Source organism: Camellia sinensis, chromosome 2 (genome assembly GCF_055761805.1).
Source record: "Camellia sinensis isolate YWXY chromosome 2, ASM5576180v1, whole genome shotgun sequence".
NCBI classification, from domain to species: Eukaryota; Viridiplantae; Streptophyta; class Magnoliopsida; order Ericales; family Theaceae; genus Camellia; species Camellia sinensis.
In genome coordinates, this window is record NC_138962.1 from 48,109,339 (window position 1) to 48,129,601 (window position 20,263).

Genomic DNA, 20,263 nt, shown 5'->3' on the forward strand with positions numbered 1-20,263 from the left:
CATGATGAAAGCAATATGTAAGAAAGTATAGAACGTACAATAATAATACTATACATTTTAAAAGATATTTTTTAAGTTTTAAAATTTGTGAAAAAATTCAACTTCACCGTGGTCCACAACAAATGAGGTCATGGTGAAATAAATTTGAATAATTAATTATAATTTAATAAATTATGAGTAAAAAATTATTCTCTCCGACTTTAAATTTGACCAGATATGTCAAGTATTAAAAAAATATAAAAAATCTAAATAAATTGTATTGCTTACTCAAGTATTTTCTACAACACACTTGTGTGGAATCCACCTACACCATAAGTAAATTAAATAGAAAAATATTACATATAATTATATTTTTTATTTCATTTTCTTATTCTTAAACACTATAATACAATTAAAATTTATCTAAAAATATTAATATATGATTCAAATTCATTTTACTTTTACTATATATAATTTTAATCTACAATACACAACCCACCCTGGTTCAAAATCTGTGACCTAAATTTGGGTCCAATTTGTGTATAAAAGGGAGGCAACCTTTTCCTCTCCTCTTCATCAACCAAATCATTTGAGAGAGAGAGATGGGTTCCATAGGTGGAGTTAACAAGCCCCATGCAGTGTGTGTCCCATATCCAGCTCAAGGCCATGTCAACCCAATGCTAAAACTAGCAAAGCTACTCCATCTTAGAGGCTTTCACATAACCTTTGTCAACACAGAGTGCAACCACAACCGTCTTCTGAGATCCAGAGGCCCCAACTCCCTCGACGGCTTGCCGGACTTTCGCTTCGAAACCATCCCTGACGGCCTCCCTCCTTCGGGTGCCGACTCCACCCAAGACATCCCTTCTCTCTGTGATTCCACCTCCAAGAATTGCTTAGTTCCTTTCTCCAATTTAATCTCCAAGCTCAACCACGCGTCATCATCGTCCGATGTGCCGCCGGTGACGTGTATAGTCTCCGATGCGTGCATGAGCTTCACTCTTGATGCTGCTGAGGAGTTTGGTGTTCCTGAAGTCTTATTTTGGACACCAAGTGCTTGTGGGGTTTTGGGTTATTCTTACTACAAGCATCTTGTTGAAAGAGATCTTGTTCCTCTCAAAGGTAAAAATATTATACTACTATTTTTTTAATCATAGATTTCTCTAACATGATTAAGATGGGATTTATACATTTTTTTTTGGGGAAAATTACATATACCTCTCGAGATTTAGTAAAATTATAGATATCTCTTAAAGTTTAAGAAATTACAGATATTCTTTGAAGGTGCTGTTTGCATAACAAATTAGGGGGCAAATTGTTATGAAAATATAAACCTCATGGGACAATTTGTTATGAAAATATAAATCTCAAGAGGGTATGTGTAATTTTCAAAACCTTAAGAATATCTGTAATTTAGTTAAATCTGGAAGGAGGTATATGTAATTTGCCTTTCTTTATTGCGTCCCACTTGATGTGATATGGTTGTTTGTAGTGAGTTCTGTGATGAAGTAGTCTGCACTTTGAATCTGTAATATAGGCTTGACTTTTATTTAAATTGAAATTTGAACATTATCGATATGTTGGATTTGCGATTCGTCACGAGTATTGTTATGGTTATTTTGACTGTTTATTTTGTAAGGAGTTTTATGCATATTATTCATGAAAAATGATGAGGTCCAAAAAATGGGAGGTTTATTTTATTATTATGTTTGTCTTTAAAAAATAAATAATTTTTTTTTATGATCCAAATATTTTATTTTGTAGGGCCTCCAGGTATATCATTTATGAAAAAATTATATCAATTCAATAATCGTATTGAAGACAAATGTATTTTTAAAACTATATCATTTATATTTTTAGAGACAAATATAATAAAATAAAAATATTATAATTATTGAATCAATTCAATTTTTTTCATACATGATATGTATAAAAGGTCTTACAAATCAACATTTCAAATTATCAAAACATGATTCGTAATGAGCCTCACAAACCCATCAAATTCTCTCAAATTAAAATTTAAACTTGAGAAAAATTCAACCTAAAATATTTACGTACATGATATTTATTAGACACACCTGTTAAAGTAGATTTAATAATTATGATAAATGTTATTATTTAATGAATGCCTCTAACAAAGTTTTAATCAATTCTACGATGCTTTATACACAAAAGTTCTCACGTAAATGCAGACCACACATGGGATCCATGTGAGAGCTTCTGTACGTGCTACATAATATTGTTTTAAGAGTTATGCTAAGGCGATTCAAACAAATTATTAAATTTTTTATCAAACTTTTTACGTGGGTGTGAGATCTACATACTTGTGATTTGTGTGAGTTCCACACCTATGTAAGAGATTTAATAGAAAATTTGATAATTCATTTGGGTCCATAGCATTTTCTTGTTTTAATTAATAAAATTGTAAATAACAAAGATATCATTAAAGCAAGTCAACAATATTATAATGAAGTGTAGGAAAAAAAAAATAAATCAAATGTCAAAACTCAAAATTGCCAAACATTTACTTTCCATTTAACTTAACCAAAAAAATAAAATAAAAAGCAATTATAAAAAGAAAGAAAGAAAGAAAGAAAAGAATTATAACTTATATTTCTTAATTTTTAAAATGTAAAATTAAAGGGTTGTTTGGAGTGTCCTAAATAAGTGTATTTTTTATCTTTTTAGAGTAAAAAATTGGAGAGAAAAATATGGATGTTTGGGTTAACTTTTTGACTTTTTATGAAAAAATGTGTTAAAAAATTGTAAAAATTGGTATGTAGGAGAAAATTAAGATTGAGAATTGTGCAGTCGTAATTATTGACTTTTAGTGAATAGTATTAATTTTTTAACTTTTTAACTTTTTCTCAATATCTCAAACTTGGCCTAAATATTTATGTTTGACACTCCCACAAGCACATTTTTTTTTTTTTTTGTTCTTTCTGACAAGAGATATATAATCATTATTAAAATATTATAACATCGATGTATTTTTTAATTAAGATTCAACGATTTTTATTTAATATTTATTTATTTAAGGCCATGCACGATGTGCCATGTGGTTTATCTTGGTATCCAGCTAAACAAGTCAAATATTTTATTTAACTTTTGTCTTTAGTAATTTTTTTAAAATTTATTTCAATTTTTTTTATTTTTATAGTCTATCTAAGATTAAAAAAAAAAAAATTCCAAAGAAAGTTCACTAAATTAAAAAAATAAAAATAACAAAGTGACTTTTTTTTACTTTTTTATTTTTAATAATTTTTTTCAATTTTTTATTTTTATTTTTTTGAATGGTCTAGTCCAATAAAATTTAGAACTCTAAAACTTTATATTTTTATTTTTGAAAAGGAGAATTGTTTTTAAGGTTCATAATGTTAAGATTTTATAAGAAAAAAAATATATAATATTTTCATTGTAATTAGAGTCCCTTGATATTTTTACAGAGAAAATTCGACTCAGAGAAATTTGTGTCTAACTCAGAGAAATTTTAGTCTCGGCACAGAGAAATTTCTTTGATTTCATAGAGAAATTTTGAAATTTCTTTGGTATAATCACAGAAAAATTTTATTGAAGGACCTTAGTTAATAAAAAAATATATTTTCGACCTCTTCTACTATACAAAGTTAAAAAATGATGTTCCACTAATTTCTTCTTTTAAAAATCATTATAAAAAATATAAAAAATTGAATCCCGAGCACAACTAACGTATATACATGTTTTTTTGGTGACTTTTGCAATGAAATAGTGTTTGAGAAGTGAGTTTTTATGTAGGTTTTTTTAAATTGTAGGTTTTTATTGGATAAAAAATTTTTAGTGTTTGGGAAGATAATTATGTTTTTATGTGATTGGATGTGATGTTTGTGAGAGAAAAAGTGAAATGATTATGAGATTAGATATAATATTTTGTTTGGATGTGATTTTTTTAATTTTATAAAAAATTTATCTTTTATAGTGTGTTTGGTTGGGGGATTTGGAGAGAGATTTGGAAAGGAAAAGAGAAAAGGTGTGTGAAACTATGTGAAATATAGGCATGATTTATTCACATTTCACCTACCTTTTCCATTTCTCTTTCCAAATCCCTCTCCAAATCTCCCAACCAAACACAATATTAGTAAAAAAAATGAGAAAAAAATCCGGAACCTAAGTTCCCAAACACCACCACAGATACGAGTTGCCTAACAAATGGATATCTGGAGACAACAATTGATTGGATTCCTGGAATGAACAACATCCGATTGAAAGATCTTCCAACCTTCATCCGAACCATTGGCAATGACCCAAATCACTTTATGTTCAATTTCCTCATCCGCGAAACAGATCGAACTAACAGAGCCTCTGCGATCGTCATTAACACATTCCACGCGCTCGAACGAGCCGTCGTCGATTCTCTCTCCTCCACCTTCATTCCACCTCTCTACACCATCGGACCACTACACCTAATGCTCAACAACCAAATCTCCGCCAACGATAAATTGAAATCCATAGGCTCCAATCTCTGGAAAGAAGACCCCGAGTGTGTCGATTGGCTCAATTCGCAACAACCCAACTCCGTTGTGTACGTGAATTTCGGCAGCATCACTGTCATGACCGCCCAACAACTCACTGAGTTTGCTTGGGGACTCGCCAAAAGCAAGAAGAACTTTTTGTGGATAATTCGGCCCGACATTGTTTCTGGCGACTCTGCCATTTTGCCGCCGGAGTTCGTGCCGGAGACCAAAGATAGAGGGGTGTTAGCCAGTTGGTGCCCTCAAGAGCAGGTCCTGAACCACCCTGCTATTGGAGGGTTCTTGACTCATAGTGGGTGGAATTCGACGATCGAAAGCGTTTCCGGCGGTGTTCCAATTATCTGCTGGCCGTTCTTTGCCGAACAACAGACGAATTGCTGGTACAGTCGTGGGGAATGGGGAATTGGGTTGGAGATAGATAGTGATGTGAAGCGAGAAGAAGTGGAGAAGCTTGTGAGGGAGTTGATGGAGGGTGAGAAGGGGAAAAAGATGAAGAAGAAGACCATGGTGTGGAAGAAGGCGGCGGAAGAGGCCGCCGGAGCCAGTGGCTCATCTTCCCTCAACTTCGACAAACTGGTCAGTGAGCTAGTGAAATAAATAAAATACTACTATTATGTCATTTTAAGTATTATTATTATTATTATTTTTTTTTTTGTGTGTGTGTGTGTGTGATGATTTTCAAATTTAAATAATTTTTTAATCATTGTAATTTGTGATGGAGTGAATCTCAATTCATTAATTTATGGAGATATCTCAGGTTTATTTGAAGTTGAAGACTAAAAAATTAATTGGAATTTTTTATAATCTTTTCGATTGTAATTTTTTATTTATTTTTATAGTTCAATTTTAATTTGAAACTCAAAACATTCACTATTCAAATAATTTTATTTATTCTAATTACAACTTTTTTGCATGACAATTACCCAGCAGCTATTCTTTTCACAATCAAAACAATTTTAAAAAATCTGATAAAATCAGCTCTAAACTATTTAATTTTGAGTCACAATTATTAATTCAAAATTCAATTTTCTGAAAATTACATTTTTTTTTTGTTTTTAGTGAATTTATATATATATATATTTGGCTTTTTAGATGTACCTAACCTATATGTAGCTAAAAAGCAAAATATTTGTAAAGAAAAATATTTTAAAAAATTAATAAATACACAAGAATATAAAAATGTATTAAATTTTTGTTTTTTGTTTTTTTTTTTGTTTTTTTGGTATTTGGTGATTTTTTTAAAAAAAATTACAAATATTATACTTTTTAATTATATTTATATAAACTATATCTAAAAGGTTATAAATTTTTTTTTAAATAGTAAAAAATATTCACTAAAAACTATAAAAAAAAATATGAAAAAAAATTCAATTTTTAAAAAGATGAATTCCGAAAATTAAAATCAAACAAAGTATAAGCCTTCAACCTTAAGGACTTGACCATGTGGTCAAAGCACGTGGCTTGGGATATGCTTCCTCCAAAATTTCAAGATAAAAATCTCTTAATTACAAATAATTTCTTAAATGCCCTGCCTTGCATATCATTATAAGTATGTAACTAGCATATCACCCGTGCTATGCACGAGATTAAATTTTAAAAAAAAATTATTTATATTATGTCAAACATATTTATAAATTGTTAGCATAAAATATATATAATTTTAAAAGAAAATATTGACATTGCATAATTAAAGTAATAAAAATAAGAATTTATTACATTTGTTTGAAATTCACTAAATAAGTAAAACAAAAAAATAACTAAAATCTAAATTGTTGTGAGCATTCCATCAGCATTCCTGCATTGTCAACATGATAGTTAGGTGGTGTTTAGTTATCATATTTGGCTAAATAATCACAAAAAGATTAAAAAAAAATATATTCAAAAAATCACAGAAAGCCAAAAATCACAAAAAGACAAAAAAAAAAAAAAATCCACTATTCCAAAGCTGAAAATCCAAAAATCCAATCAAGAATACCAAACGAACAAAAAAGTCACAGGCTAAAAAAGTCAAAAAGGCCAAAAAGCTAACTAAAAAAGTCATTGCCAAACAAAGGCTTAGTATTATAATTAATGAACAATACATATATTATGTATTTATAAAATGTTATAAAGTAAAAATGTTATACTTACATTTTTTTTTTAACCTTCTGAAATGTATAGACATTCTTCTGACCAATTTACATTTAAAAAAAATAATCGTTGAACTAACTACAATCACATTTTTTTCTTTGTGAGTGTTTATATTTATCTAACTTCAATCATATTAAAAAATCAAATTATAATTTTTTTTGGATAGACCAAATACAAATAAAAAAAAAATGAGATAACTTCAATCATACAAATCACAAATATTTTTATGCTATCTAACTACAATAATATTTTTTTCATAATAAAAAAATAATTATAAAGAAGAACCATTAAAGCAGTAAATAAAACGATTAAATCACTATAAAAAAAACCATTGAACAAACTACAATCATATCACGTTTTTCTCATAATAAAAAAAAATTAAATGAAAAAAAAGAACCATTGAACTAATTACAATACAATCACATTAAAAAAAAGAACCATTGAACAAACTACAATCATATCACATTTTTCCCATAATAAAAAAAACAAATGAAAAAAAGGAACCATTAAACTAATTACAATACAATCACATTAAAAAAAAAGAATCATTGAACTAACTATAATCACATTAAAAAAAAAGAACCGTTGAACTAACTATAATCACATTTTTCTCTTTGTGAGTGTTTATATTTATCTAACTTCAATCATACTAAAAAATCAAATTATGATTTTTTTTTAGCTAGACCAAATACAAATAAAAAAAGAAAATAATTTCAATCATACAAATCACAAATATTTTTATACTATCTAACTACAATCATATTTTTTCATAACAAAAATAATAATTGTAAAGAAGAACCATTAAAACAGTAAATAAAACAATTAAATCACATTAAAAAAAAACATTGAACAAACTATAATCACATCACATTTTTCTCATAATAAAAAAAAGTAAATAAAAAAAAGAACCATTGAACTAACTACAATACAATCACATTAAAAAATAGAACCATTGAACAAATTACAATTACATCACATTTTTCTCATAATAAAAAAAATAAATGAAAAAAAAAGAACCATTAAACTAATTACAATACAATCTCATTAAAACAAAGAATCATTGAACTAGCTACAATCACATTAAAAAAAAAAAAATTGTTGAACTAATTACAATCACATTTTTCTCTTTGTGAGTATTTATATTTATCTAACTTCAATCATATTAAAAAAATAAATTATAATTTTTTTTTTTACAAATCACAAAAGGAGATAACTTCAATCAAAAGAACCATTAAAAGAACTATTAAAATAGTACACAAAAGAAGAAATTGCTAAACCAAATACAAATTATAATTTTTTTTTTTGGCTAGACCAAATACATCAAAAAAGGAGATAACTTCAATCATACAAATCACAAATATTTTTATGCTATCTAATTACAATCATATTTTTTTTCATAATAAAAAAAATAATTGTAAAGAAGAACCATTAAAATAGTAAATAAAACGATTAAATAATTATGAGGGAGTTTTAACCAAATCTCCCAAAATGCATGGAAATTGAGAGAAATTAATAAATGCTTAGTTTTTTTTTTAAAACAAAAAATTAGAAAATTAGGATTGGGATATTGGAGCTCCTACAAGACTTGTGGGTTAAAAACCTCCTTTTGCTTAATATATAATATAGATAGATAGATAGATATATATATATATATATATATATATAGATACAGATATAGATAATATAATATAGATAGATAGATAGATAGATAGATAGATGTGTTGAATTTTTCAAGAAATTTTGTTTATGCTGGTCTTTAATGCATTAAAGTTTAATTATGAGGGAGTTTTAACCAAATCTCTCAAAAGGCATAGGGATTGGAAGAAATTAATAAATGTTGAGGGTTTTTTTTTTTAAATCAAAAAATTAGAAAATTAGGATTGAGATATTGGAGCTCCCACAAGGCTTGTGGGTTAAAACCCCCTTTTGCTTAATATATAGTATAGATATCAAGATGATCCAAATGATCCAAAGATACTTGTTTGGGATAGACTATAAAAAATAAAAAGTCAAAAAATTATTAAAAAAGTTAAAAAATTATCACTATTCATCAAAAAAATATCCAAAAAAAAGTACAAGCCAAATTTGTATTGAAATGATGGTACAAGCTCACATGTGAACAAGAACGTGTTAAAAAAATAAATAAAAAAAAATTAGATATATATCTATGGATGAGGCTTCCCTCTTGTCCTTTATTAGACTAGAGGGTACTGTTGGGCCCGTGGGGACTCACCAAGGGTCTCGTTCGATAATTCAAACTGTTCAATATGTAGAACTCGTCTAATAATATATGCCTGTAAAAAATCACGTTGATCGGATATGGATAGCTATGTGATCAAATCAGATTTTTGTTAGTCGTTTATTTTTCACCGTCCATTTTTTTCATACAAAACAGATTTGATCACATAGCTATCAATGTTCGATCAACATGATTTTTTACAAGCATATAGTACGCGACGAGTTCTACACATTAAACGGTTCGAATTATCAAAACGAGACCTGTGATGGGCTTTCACAGGCCCAACAGTACCCTTCAGTTCGATGAAGGACTGGATGGAAGAATCATCCTCTCTATATATATATATATATATTCTGAAGCATGCCTGCCCACCAACTCATTTGAAAGCAATTCGTATTGGTTCTTTCAATCATCACTGTCAGTATGCATAGGGCATAGGGGTAATACAGTAATTTTGCTATTTTATATAATATTTTAATACATATTTTTTTCATAAAAAGTCAAAAAATTATCTCAAACAAGCAATTTTTTTCCTTTACTTTTTTATCTAAAAAGTCAAAAAATACACTTATATAGTTCATTCCAAACAACTCCTTACTACCTTAAAATGCACCATTTGTGAATTGTGTGTTAAAAAATAAATTAATTAAAGTAATCAATTCGGATCTATCTAGACTTAACATATAGGGTTAACATTATTTAAATTAAAATAATATAAAATAAAGCAAAACTTGAGACAAATTATATGAGTGAAAATTTAAACAAATTTTCAAAATGTATTTTGAAATTAATTTGGAATCATGATTTGAAAACTCAAACCAAACGTAGCATTAGAATGTAAGGGTGGATTAATTTTAGAAAACTCTACCAAACACACCATTTCTTTTTAAAATATAATTCCACACTCAAATCATGATTCTAAGGCCTTGTTTGGGACCGTGCTATTTTAGTAATTTTTTTATTTTTGGGCTAAAACATGAGGTAAAAAAAATTAATATGTTTAGAATGAATTTTTAATTTTTTACGAAAAAATATGCAAAAATTTGACTTTTTAATATAAGTAATTGATTTTTAACTTTTTTAGTGATTTTTTAACTTTTAAATTAAAATATTAAGTTGCCAAAAGACACCTAAGACTAAAATGTAAAGTACTAAAAAAAAAAAAAAAAGTTGTGAAAATTCTGCAAACACTTCCGAATGGGTGTAAAAATTATTTTGGGTTATCATTAGTAACTCTCCTAATTTAAATTGTGTTAATACAATATCCAACGTATAAGAAATATTTTTATTTGATTCAACCTAACTCCGTTAATAAGATCTCGTTTGGCATGTAACACTTTTAATTTAAAAATTAAAAAGTTATTAAAAAAATTATAAAATCTATATATTTATATCAAAAAGTCAAAAATTTTCTTTTCTCTCTACTTTTTACACATTTTTTCATAAAAAATCAAAAAGTCATTCCAAACATACTAATCCCATCTTCCCAAATAGAATCTAATTTTTTTTATCTCATATTTTAACTACAAAACCAAAAGATTATTAAAATAACCTGTTTCCAAACAACGCCTCAATATCTTTAAAAGTCAAAGGTGAGTTTGTAATTTCAAAGACCAAAATGACACAAGGGGGATGCACCAATAAATCCCAAATTAATAACTTATGCACTGTTTAGTCTTAAAAGTTTTCTTATAGACTGAAAGGTCCCATTACAATGTTAATAACATCAGATACAATGTTAATAACATCAGAGTCATGTTACAAACATTGGATTTCAAACATCTAATGTTCATCAAATTTCAATAATGTTTGAAAATATAAGATGAAAAACATCTAATGTTCATCAGATTTCAATAAATTTTGAAATTATAGAATGAAACATCAGATCATTTACATCATTCACATCATGTTGATGTAAAAATGGGACTAAATGGAGCATAAGAAAACTTTTAGGACTAAATGGTTCAACGTTTCAAAAACTAGGACTTATGGGTAAATCATACATTTTAAAGAGTAAAAGTGTAATTTTCAAGTAATTTTACTTTAGTGACACAGTTCACATATTATGACATCTATTTTTTTGTTGTAAATTTAGAATATGTAATTAATGACATAACAACTACAATATATATTCTAATAAAATGATTAAAATTTAATTCATTCTAAATTATTTTTCTATACTTTTGAAATAAATTTTATGTTATTATTTAATTTTAAAATTATTTTTAATTATATATTTAGCCTGTGCATAACATGTGTTGATATGCTATCATTTATCCTTGATTCTAACGGAATCTACTGGGAAAGATAGTTTCAAAGACCAATTTTTTTTTTTTTTTTTACTTTTAAAATAATTTTTATGTTATTATTTAATTTTAAAATTATTTGTTTAGCCCTATCACGGGTTGATATGCTAGTATTTAATAAATTAGGATAAATTATAAATACATTTTCTGAGATTTGCTTAAAATACGAATTCCCATTGTGGTTTGAAAAATTACAAATATTTCCCTGTCATAACTTTTTATTTAACAGAATTAATTAAAAATGTGAAATTTCTAATTGTTTACCTATACAATAATAAAATTATCTAAATTATTAATTGAAATAAAATTTTAACATTATTAAAAACTGTTAATTAATTTAATGATTTATTAATAAAATGACCTATTTGTTATAAAATTAGAAACCTTTGAGGGCATAATGTAATTTCTAAAATTACAGGAAGAAATTTGTAATTTAAGTAAACCTTAGAGGGTGTGCTTGGAATTTACCCAATAAATTCAAGAAGAAATTTTTTTAAGTGTATTTTCACATTTATCCTTGATTCTAATGGAATCTACTGGTGGAGTTGGGTTCAAAGACCAAATTAGAATACTTTTTATAAAGATTAAATTGACATAATTTAATGATGATTAAAATGACACAAATAACAATTATTTGGGGACTAAAAATGTTAATATACCAATTCCATAGTATGCTTAGCATATTCCTCATGATATAAGCATTATTATAAATTATCAAATTTGTCATTGCAACTTTGCTTCAACTTTGTTTTATGAAAAAAGTAATTAAAATGTATATATAAATATATAAATAACTTTAAAATACATAAAAAGAAATATAGCGAAGTTATAAATATTTTAATATTATTTGTTGGTTAACGACAACCCATAAACAATGGCCCTTTTTTTTTTTTTTTTTTTTTTTTTTTTTTTTTTGGTGCTTTTGTGGGTTTTTGTGGAGATTCATGTATTTTATTTTCTAATTAAGTTCTTCTTAACTTTTTTAATTTAAAAATCGAGAGGTTTAGGGGTTGGTTGTATGGATGCGAGTAGCAATAGTAAGGGTATTTTTATACTTCCGAATTTCTCTCGATGCATCTCATCTTCCTGTTCTTTTAATTTCATGCTGTTAAATGAAATTTTTCTTTGCCGATAAAAAAAAAAAAAAATCAGAATGCTAATTGACCTCCGTCAGGTAATGCCTGCTCTGTAGGTGAATTCAAAGGAAAAATTAAAAAGTAATTAGAACTCTCAATTTTGATAAATAAGTTAATTAAGCAATGCCACTGAAGTTTTTTATTTTTAAAGTTTAAAATTTAAAATGTATGGATCAAATTTATTTTTGTTAAAACCTATCATCTACTACACCTACCACCACCTACTCCACTACACCTACATCTCCTATATAAGGAGCCCCTCACATTTGTAATTCATAACATACAATCAATCAATAATACATCAATTTTAACATGGTATCAGAGCAAGGTTAAAGATCTTGGTGTTCTTCGCCTTCCGGCGGGCGGCAACCTTGCCTTAACCACCCGCCGGATCTCAACCAATTCAAACCTCCCTCTCCCTCTCGGCACCTCACTTTCTCTCTCTCCAAACACCCAATTCAGATCCCAATTTCAAACCAGTTCACACCATCTGCGCGGATTCCTCAACCCTTTGTCGGAGGAGAGAAAGAAAATGAAGCTGTCGGCGCTCCAGCAGAGCTACACCAACCGCCGGAGCAACAGCTTCAGAGGATCACCGCCGTTGGAGCCTTCAATCGACGGCGGATCCAAATCTCCGGCAGCGGTATTTTGGCTAGTCCTCCACGGCCTCTGCTGTCTCATCAGCCTCGTCCTAGGGTTCAGATTCACTGGTGACATAGCAGTAATGGAGCTAGTCTCTCAGTCCTCTCTCGGCGTTCGAACTCGCGCCAAGTCTCTCGCTTTACAGAGACTCCAATCAACCACCACCACACCACCACCACTACCACCGCCTCCGAACCCTGAATCATCTTACCTTCAGCTTCGAAGTCGGAGACCCAACAGACCCGGAGTGAATCGACCTCAACCTCGAACTAGGGTGAGGGTTAGAACCTTTTCAGAGGACTACAATGATTTGAATGTTGAGCCTTCGTTTGGAGAGACCAATCTCGACTTTGAAGGCAGAGAGAGGAGCACTAAGGAAAGCACACCCATTCTTCTTTTATTTATTTAATCACACTCACCAAGTTTGTTTTACTCTCATTATCACATCCATACACACCGGTATCATGTTGTCTTTAACTTTCTTTTATTTATCATTTTAAAATACACCCTTATCATGTTGTTCCTCACCTTCTTTATTTTATATATATATATATATATATCTCTCTTTTTATTATATTCTATTACTCAAACTCTCCTCCTTTTGTTTTCAAAATCACTTATTTTTTATTTATTTTTTCTAAATCACTTTTCCTCCTTTTTAAATACCCCAACTTTATTTTGAAACCATCACACTGATATTTTTCATATAATCCATCTATAAATATTTTTTTTATCTATTTTCTTTCTCCCTTGTTTTCTTTCATTTTATTTTTATTTTTTCAACAAAACATTCCACCAACAAAAAAAAAAAAAAAAAAAAAAAAACCAATACCAAACCCATTGCAGGTTTTCACCAAAATCGTGGGCCAAGAAACCCACGTGAACCAATCTCCTTTTTCCCTCACTCTCTTGTTTTGATTTCACATATATTCTTATTATTTCTTTCTTTTTTTATTTTTCTTTCACTTTATTTTTAATCTTTTTTTCCATTATTATTTTTTGCACCAAAAAAAAAAAAAAAAAACAAAAAAAAAACTCATTTTATTCATGTCGGGGCTCACCCCGATCACCATTTCACACCACACACAAAAAAAAAAAACAAAACAAAACAAAACAAAACAAAACAAAACCAACACAAATCGGAACAGTGGGATTTTTCTTCTCTACTCTGCCACCGGTCTCTTCCTCTTGCCTTCGTCCTGGGCGGCCCTTGACGGTGTTGCCTCCGTGTTTCCCACTCCACTGGGCACGATCACTACTCCCTGCTCCTCCACTGCAGCATATGGCGGATCTCCAAATCGGAACATCATGGTGGCCTTCCGCTTCAGCTCCTTATTTTCCGCCTTTAGCACACTTATCTCTGCTCGCGCATCCTTATACATGCGCTGGAGCAGAGCCAGTTGGGCGTTTAACTGCTGCACCTCATTTGTCCTACTCTGCAGCCGATGCGACAAGTTTGTGACCGCAGTCATGGTTTCCACACATGACTTCAATGTATACTGATTGGCTTCAATATCTGATTGCCCTGCCATTTTTTGCTCCACAGACTGCATCGGAAAGTTCAACGAAGCAAACCCAGAGGCTCTTGGTTGAGGTTCCCGGGCCACCGCACTAGTTATTTCTCTTGTGGACTCGTTGAGGTCAGGAAAGAAAGTGAGCAGACCACGGGAAGATGAGGCCATTTTCTGTGCAACAGAGTGTTACAGAGTATCTCTCTCAAGACAACGAAGAGTTTCTCAGAGGTTTTTAGCCAGTTTTTTGTCTTAGCCTCAGCCTCAGCCTCAGCCTCAGCCTCAGCCTCCGTCTTGGTTAAATAGCCAAGGCAGACACGCGCATCATGCGCCGCTCGGCGCTCGACGACAGCATGGGCGCACCTTTTGATGGCACGCCTTTTTACGGATTGGGCACGCCTTTTTATGGCACGCCTTTTGAAAGAATGGGCACACCTTTTGAGGGTGCAGCTTTTCCAACGGTCCGACATGACCCCATAAACTGTCCCGACATTTGATTCCGGTTAGCTTTTCCAACGATCCGGCATAACCACATAAAACTGTCTCGACATTGATTCCGGTTAGCTTTTCCAACGGTCCGACATGACCACATAAAACTGTCCCGACATTGATTCCGGTTAGCATCTCCATCGGTCCGGTGTGACCTCGTCAACTGTCCAGACTTTATCTGCTACAACGGTCTGCCACAACCATACAGTGTCCTCTACAACGTTATGACATCACCATACAGTGTCCTCTACAATGTTATGACACCACCATACAGTGTCCTCTACAATGTTTGACACCACCATACAGTGCCTTCACCAACGGTCTGACACGACCATACAGTGTCTCCTATCCTCTTTTATTTTATGTATTAGTCTATTTTCTTGTTTTGTTACTCTCTCCAAACTCAAGTTGGTTAGTTCCTATCCCCCTTGAGTTTGCGGGGGGCTGTTAAAACTTATCACCTACTCCACCTACTACACCTACCACCAAACCTACCATCACCTACTCCACCTACTACGCCTACCACCACCTACTCCACTACACCTACATCTCCTATATAAGGAGCCCCTCACATTTGTAATTCATAACATACAATCAATCAATAATACATCAATTTTAACAATTTTAAATGTATCTCATAAAACATCAAATTTCAAATATACTTTGGCGAAATAATATCTTAAACAGTTACATATTCAGGACCCTTAACACAAATAAACGCATCAACAAGTTCCATATAAATTACTTTTCAGTATAATTTTTTTTTAATTTATTAAAATTCATATACCGATTCTTGAATATTTTGAATAGTTACATATTCAGGACCCTTGACACAAATAGACGCGTCACAAGTTCTGTATAAATTACTTCTCAATATAATTTTTTTTCAAATTTATTAAAATTTTATATACTGATTCTTGAATCTCCACTATAGTAGAATATTTGTGTGGTATTTTCTCAGATTTTGTATTTGTAATACACGTTCCTTTTAAATCTTCAAGCAAAGCTCTTCACATCACAATGCCTATGGTGTTGACTTAGCCTTTCAAAAATAGAGACAAAATAAACGTTCATAATAAAGACGCATACTGTCTACTCTTGAGTCAATATATTTCCATTGTAATGTCCGAATAGATATTGTTACTTTCTCTTAAATCATAATAATATTATTTGATCCGATCATTAAATCGTTTATTTCTCTTTAAAATTCTTCAATGCTTATTATTACACATGCCTGTTGCACTACTAGAAAAATCACCTTTTGCTACCATATAATTTGCGACCACCTGATTATCAGTTGCAAATAATCAATTTATCCTTTATTTTCTTTTATTTTTTTTTCTTTTCCTTATATTTGCCTAGCCCTTTCACAAACACTGATCATTCTCTCTCGTATGTGGTCTCACTGTCTCTCTCTCGGTCTCACATTGGTATGAATCTCTCAGTCTCACATTGGTATGAATCTCTAAATCTCGTTCTCTCACTCTCTCTCTTCTTTCGATCTCACTCACTCTCTCTCTCTGTCCCTCTGTCTCGTTCTCTCTCTCTCTCAATGTTCTTCTCAATCTTGTGCTCTCTTTGTTTCTTATATATATATATATATATATTCTAAAAACACAATTAACTTTTCTCGATTCTTTCGAACTCGATCATTGAAGGTATGCTCTTTCTCTCTCTCAAGTTTCTTTCTCTGTTTCTTCTTGTTTTCAGGTTTGAATCTACACCTAGGGTTTCGATCGAGTTCAAGGTACTCTCTTTTAGAAGGTACTCTCTCTGTTTCTATCTTCCTTCGTTTCTTCTTATTTTGTGATTTGAATCTGCTCCTAGGGTTTGGATCGACGGATGACCCTTGCAATATTCAAATTTGATGATTTATATCATTCCGTGAATGCAATTCAATTTTATTTCTTCATTTCATTTTTTTTCCCCTAAGCCTGAAAATTCAGCATGTTTTTGTTTTGTCTGACATATTTCTCCATTTTGCCTCTGTTTATCTGCTTAGAAATTGTCAAAAAAGAGAACTGAAGAAATTGAGTTTTATTCTTTAGCTCTGTTTTTAGTCCCTTTGAATGAAAATTAAGATGACAATTTTATGCTATACATTTTTCTTATAATATTTATAGTTTTTGCCTATGTTTTGTTGTTGAGAAAATGCCGGAAAAGAAATTCTATTTCATGCTTTACGTTTGTTTTAGTTCTTGAGAATGAAAATCAGCTAAAGTTAGAGCAAATTTTGAGTTTTATGCCCCAGGTTGGTCTGATCATATGTTTTGATTTTGCCTATGTTTGGTTGCTTAGCAAATGCTGAAAATGGGAAGAAAAGGAAATCGAATCTTATGCTGTAAACTTGTTTTAGTTAGAAATTTCTACTTAATAGAGCCAAAATTAATTAAATCATGGACATCCTTGGGTCTTCAGTGTTTTTGTATTGTTGAATAGAACTGATAGAAAGGCTGTTGGGGCAAGTTTTGATACATTGTTGCTCAATGATAAGGAAGAAGTAAATTAATTCTTTGTAGCCCTCCAGTTTTTTTGAACAAGAAAATTAGAGCAATATGTGAATGTTCAATGGGTGCACAAATGCAAACCAAACTAATTATGAAGCGGTTGGCTCTCTCTTTGTAAATGTCAATATATTGTAGGTATAAATGCTAGCTGTATTCGGTATGTGGGGAGAATTAAATCTTCTAAAAACTATAGGATGATAAAGCATGTGAAAGAAAAAGGGAAAGATTTGTGAAAAACATTAGCTTGTATTTCATTTACTTTTCACTCCACAAATCTCTCCCCAAATCTAAGTTCCAAAATAGGCTTGCTTGGAGCTTTACAATGGCATGTTCCTTTTCAAGGAAAATATGAACCCCCCCATCTTCCAAAAAGAAATGTAGAACGAACTCACCAAGAACACATCAAAGGTCTTCAAGCCATGATATCCTTGGAATCTCCTTAGAAGGGCCCCAACAAATTCCATGTCACAGTCATTAAATGCCCTATTAAATTGGGTGTCCATAAAACTCCTGTAGTAGAAATACAGATAAAATCTGCCACAACTTTTTTATCCACTGTAATCCAACGCAAATCAGGAAGAAACTCCATCAAAGGACAATGACCATACAAAATATCGTGGCAGAAGCATACCCTACTATCATAAACATAAACATTTTATTTATTTATTTATTTAAATTTTTGTGGTGAATGGGGAAATTATTTTAAGGTGCCACTTTGGGTTTGTTTAGAATGTTGTACGTCAAATTTTGTTTTGAATTTGGAAAGGGGTGTGTTCAAACATCTCTCTTGAAGGAAGAAAGTGGGGGAGGAAAGTTCCTCCAAACTTTTTCTTTGTGAACAGTAGTTTTACTGTGGATATATATTATGGCTTACATTCTTAATATGTTGTTTGAATAGGTTTTCAAAGGCAGAAAGATGCCTGGGCGCATGGGTGGCAAGCAACGGACAGTTAAGAATGTTTGGGTTTACAAAATAGACCCAGCAAGGAACTTGATGTGGGTGAGAGGCCAAGTATGATTCTTCTATCCTTTTAATCTTTCTGATGTGAATGCTTAGAATCTGAGTTAAAAGGCAAGGGATTGTGTTCTGCCTATGTGAACTATTGATATGCTGGCAGTCCAACAAAATCCTGACACTGCTGATATCCTACTCCTTCACCCCTTATTTATCATTTATTTTTCTTGGGATCCAATAGTAATGTTCTACACAATGGAGGGATGCCCTCCCCATGACCATAAAACTCCCAATGCTGATGACGGTGAGATTTGATCTTAGGTCTTCGGCACAAAATGCCAAAAGATATGAGCTCACCTTCATACCCCTCTTTTTTAAAGATCCACATGATGAATGTTTGAATAACCATCAATGGTACTCTACTACGAAATAAGTTGATAGTTGACAAAAATATCATGAGATAGATGCATAGGAAAACTCAATCAATGGAAGTCTTTGCATGCTAGGAATTCCATTGTGAACAATACAGCCAAGTTGATATCAGAAACCAAAAAACTTGTGATAATTTCCAATGCCTAGTACTTTTTATTTTTTTGGTGCTAACTTATTTTAAGTCTTTGTGTATCCTTACAGAGATGCTATTCTTTCGCAGGTTCCAGGAGCTGAAGGAAACTTTGTGTTTATAAAAGATGCTGTTTACAAAAAACCAGATATTTCGATGCTTCCATTTCCTACATATTTTGCCCCAGAAGATGAGAACATAGAAGAGTTGGAACCTCTGGTTGCTGATCTCGGGGAAGTAGATCCGTTTATGGTAGGGAATTCCCCAAAAAGTGAGTTTCCTTTGTTGTTAGGTTAACCCTTGGCGTTTTATATTTTTCTTCCTTATCCATGTGCATATGCGTATCACTTATCTTTGCCCTGTCTGTGCATAAATATCTCTATATTTGTGGCATGTGAAGTTTCTTTCTTGTATTTGATGTATGTTTTGTCTATGGTGTGAGGTAGGCTCCATTCATCACTTTCTTTATTAAAATTGATCGTACGGAATTTCTTCTTCTTCTTCTTCTTCTTTTTTTTTTTATTTTTTTTTATTTTTTTAAATGAAATGGCTTAGGTTAGTAGTTGGAAAAAATTTCAACTAGCCAACCCAAGGGCTTTGTTGTCTAGAATTGAATATTAGATGTAAAAAGGTGTGCAGTATGTGTTAGCATGTAAGGCTTGTGCAGGGGGCTTTTCCATCTCTGCATGAATATTGGGAATTTTGTATCTATCATTTACCATCTTCTAATGCAATTACTGTGTTTTGAGTATTTTGCTAACATGTTTGTGTTATTGGGTGAACCTCTTTAGTAGTTAATGATTGAAGGTTCAGTAAATGATTGGACATTATAATTAATTTAAGTATGTTACACTACAAAAAAATTGATTTTTTGCGACGGTAAAATGCCGTCGCAAATACTCAAAATGCCGTCTCAAAAAGTTTTTTGCGACGGTAAGTGACCTTTTGCGACGGCACGTGGGGGGTCGCAACAGAGGGGGTTGCAAAAGGGCTTTAGCGACGGTATAACGCCGTCGCCTTTGGTTTGCGACGGCAAAGAAGCCTTTTTGCGACGGAAAAATGCCGTCGCCATTAACTGTGAAAATCTGACTTTTTTTGAAACGGCACTGTTTTGCCGTCGCTAAAAAGGGTATTTGCGACAGCATAAGTACCGTCGCTAAAAGGTTATTTGAGACGGCACTTGTTGCCGTCGCTAAAGTTCTATTGGCGACAGCAAATTACACCGTCGCTAAAAGTCATCATTTTCAACCAAATACCTTATCTTTTGCGACAGCATTACTGCCGTCGCAAAAAACCACT

General features: G+C 31.2%; 1 protein-coding gene and 1 non-coding gene across 4 annotated transcripts; both read left to right on the forward strand.

Moving 5' to 3' along the window:
* The first annotated feature begins 335 nt into the window (after positions 1-335).
* Positions 336-5,255, forward strand: LOC114320160 (7-deoxyloganetin glucosyltransferase). The gene is made up of 2 exons (XM_028267285.2): positions 336-1,101; positions 4,147-5,255. Exons 1-2 carry the CDS (start codon positions 582-584, stop codon positions 5,082-5,084), a joined length of 1,458 nt encoding a protein of 485 aa, XP_028123086.2. The 5' UTR covers positions 336-581; the 3' UTR covers positions 5,085-5,255.
* Positions 5,256-16,233: 10,978 nt separating this feature from the next.
* On the forward strand, positions 16,234-19,161 carry LOC114311810 (uncharacterized). 3 transcript variants are annotated; one of them, XR_014360915.1, is made up of 4 exons: positions 16,234-16,395; positions 16,651-16,704; positions 18,346-18,459; positions 19,055-19,161. It is a non-coding gene; the product is annotated as an uncharacterized LOC114311810 (transcript). The 3 variants fall into 3 exon arrangements; XR_014360914.1 differs by lacking the exon at positions 16,234-16,395 and having other exon boundaries at positions 16,448-16,704; XR_014360916.1 differs by lacking the exon at positions 16,234-16,395 and having other exon boundaries at positions 16,448-16,704; positions 18,346-18,447.
* The last annotated feature ends 1,102 nt before the right edge of the window (positions 19,162-20,263 follow it).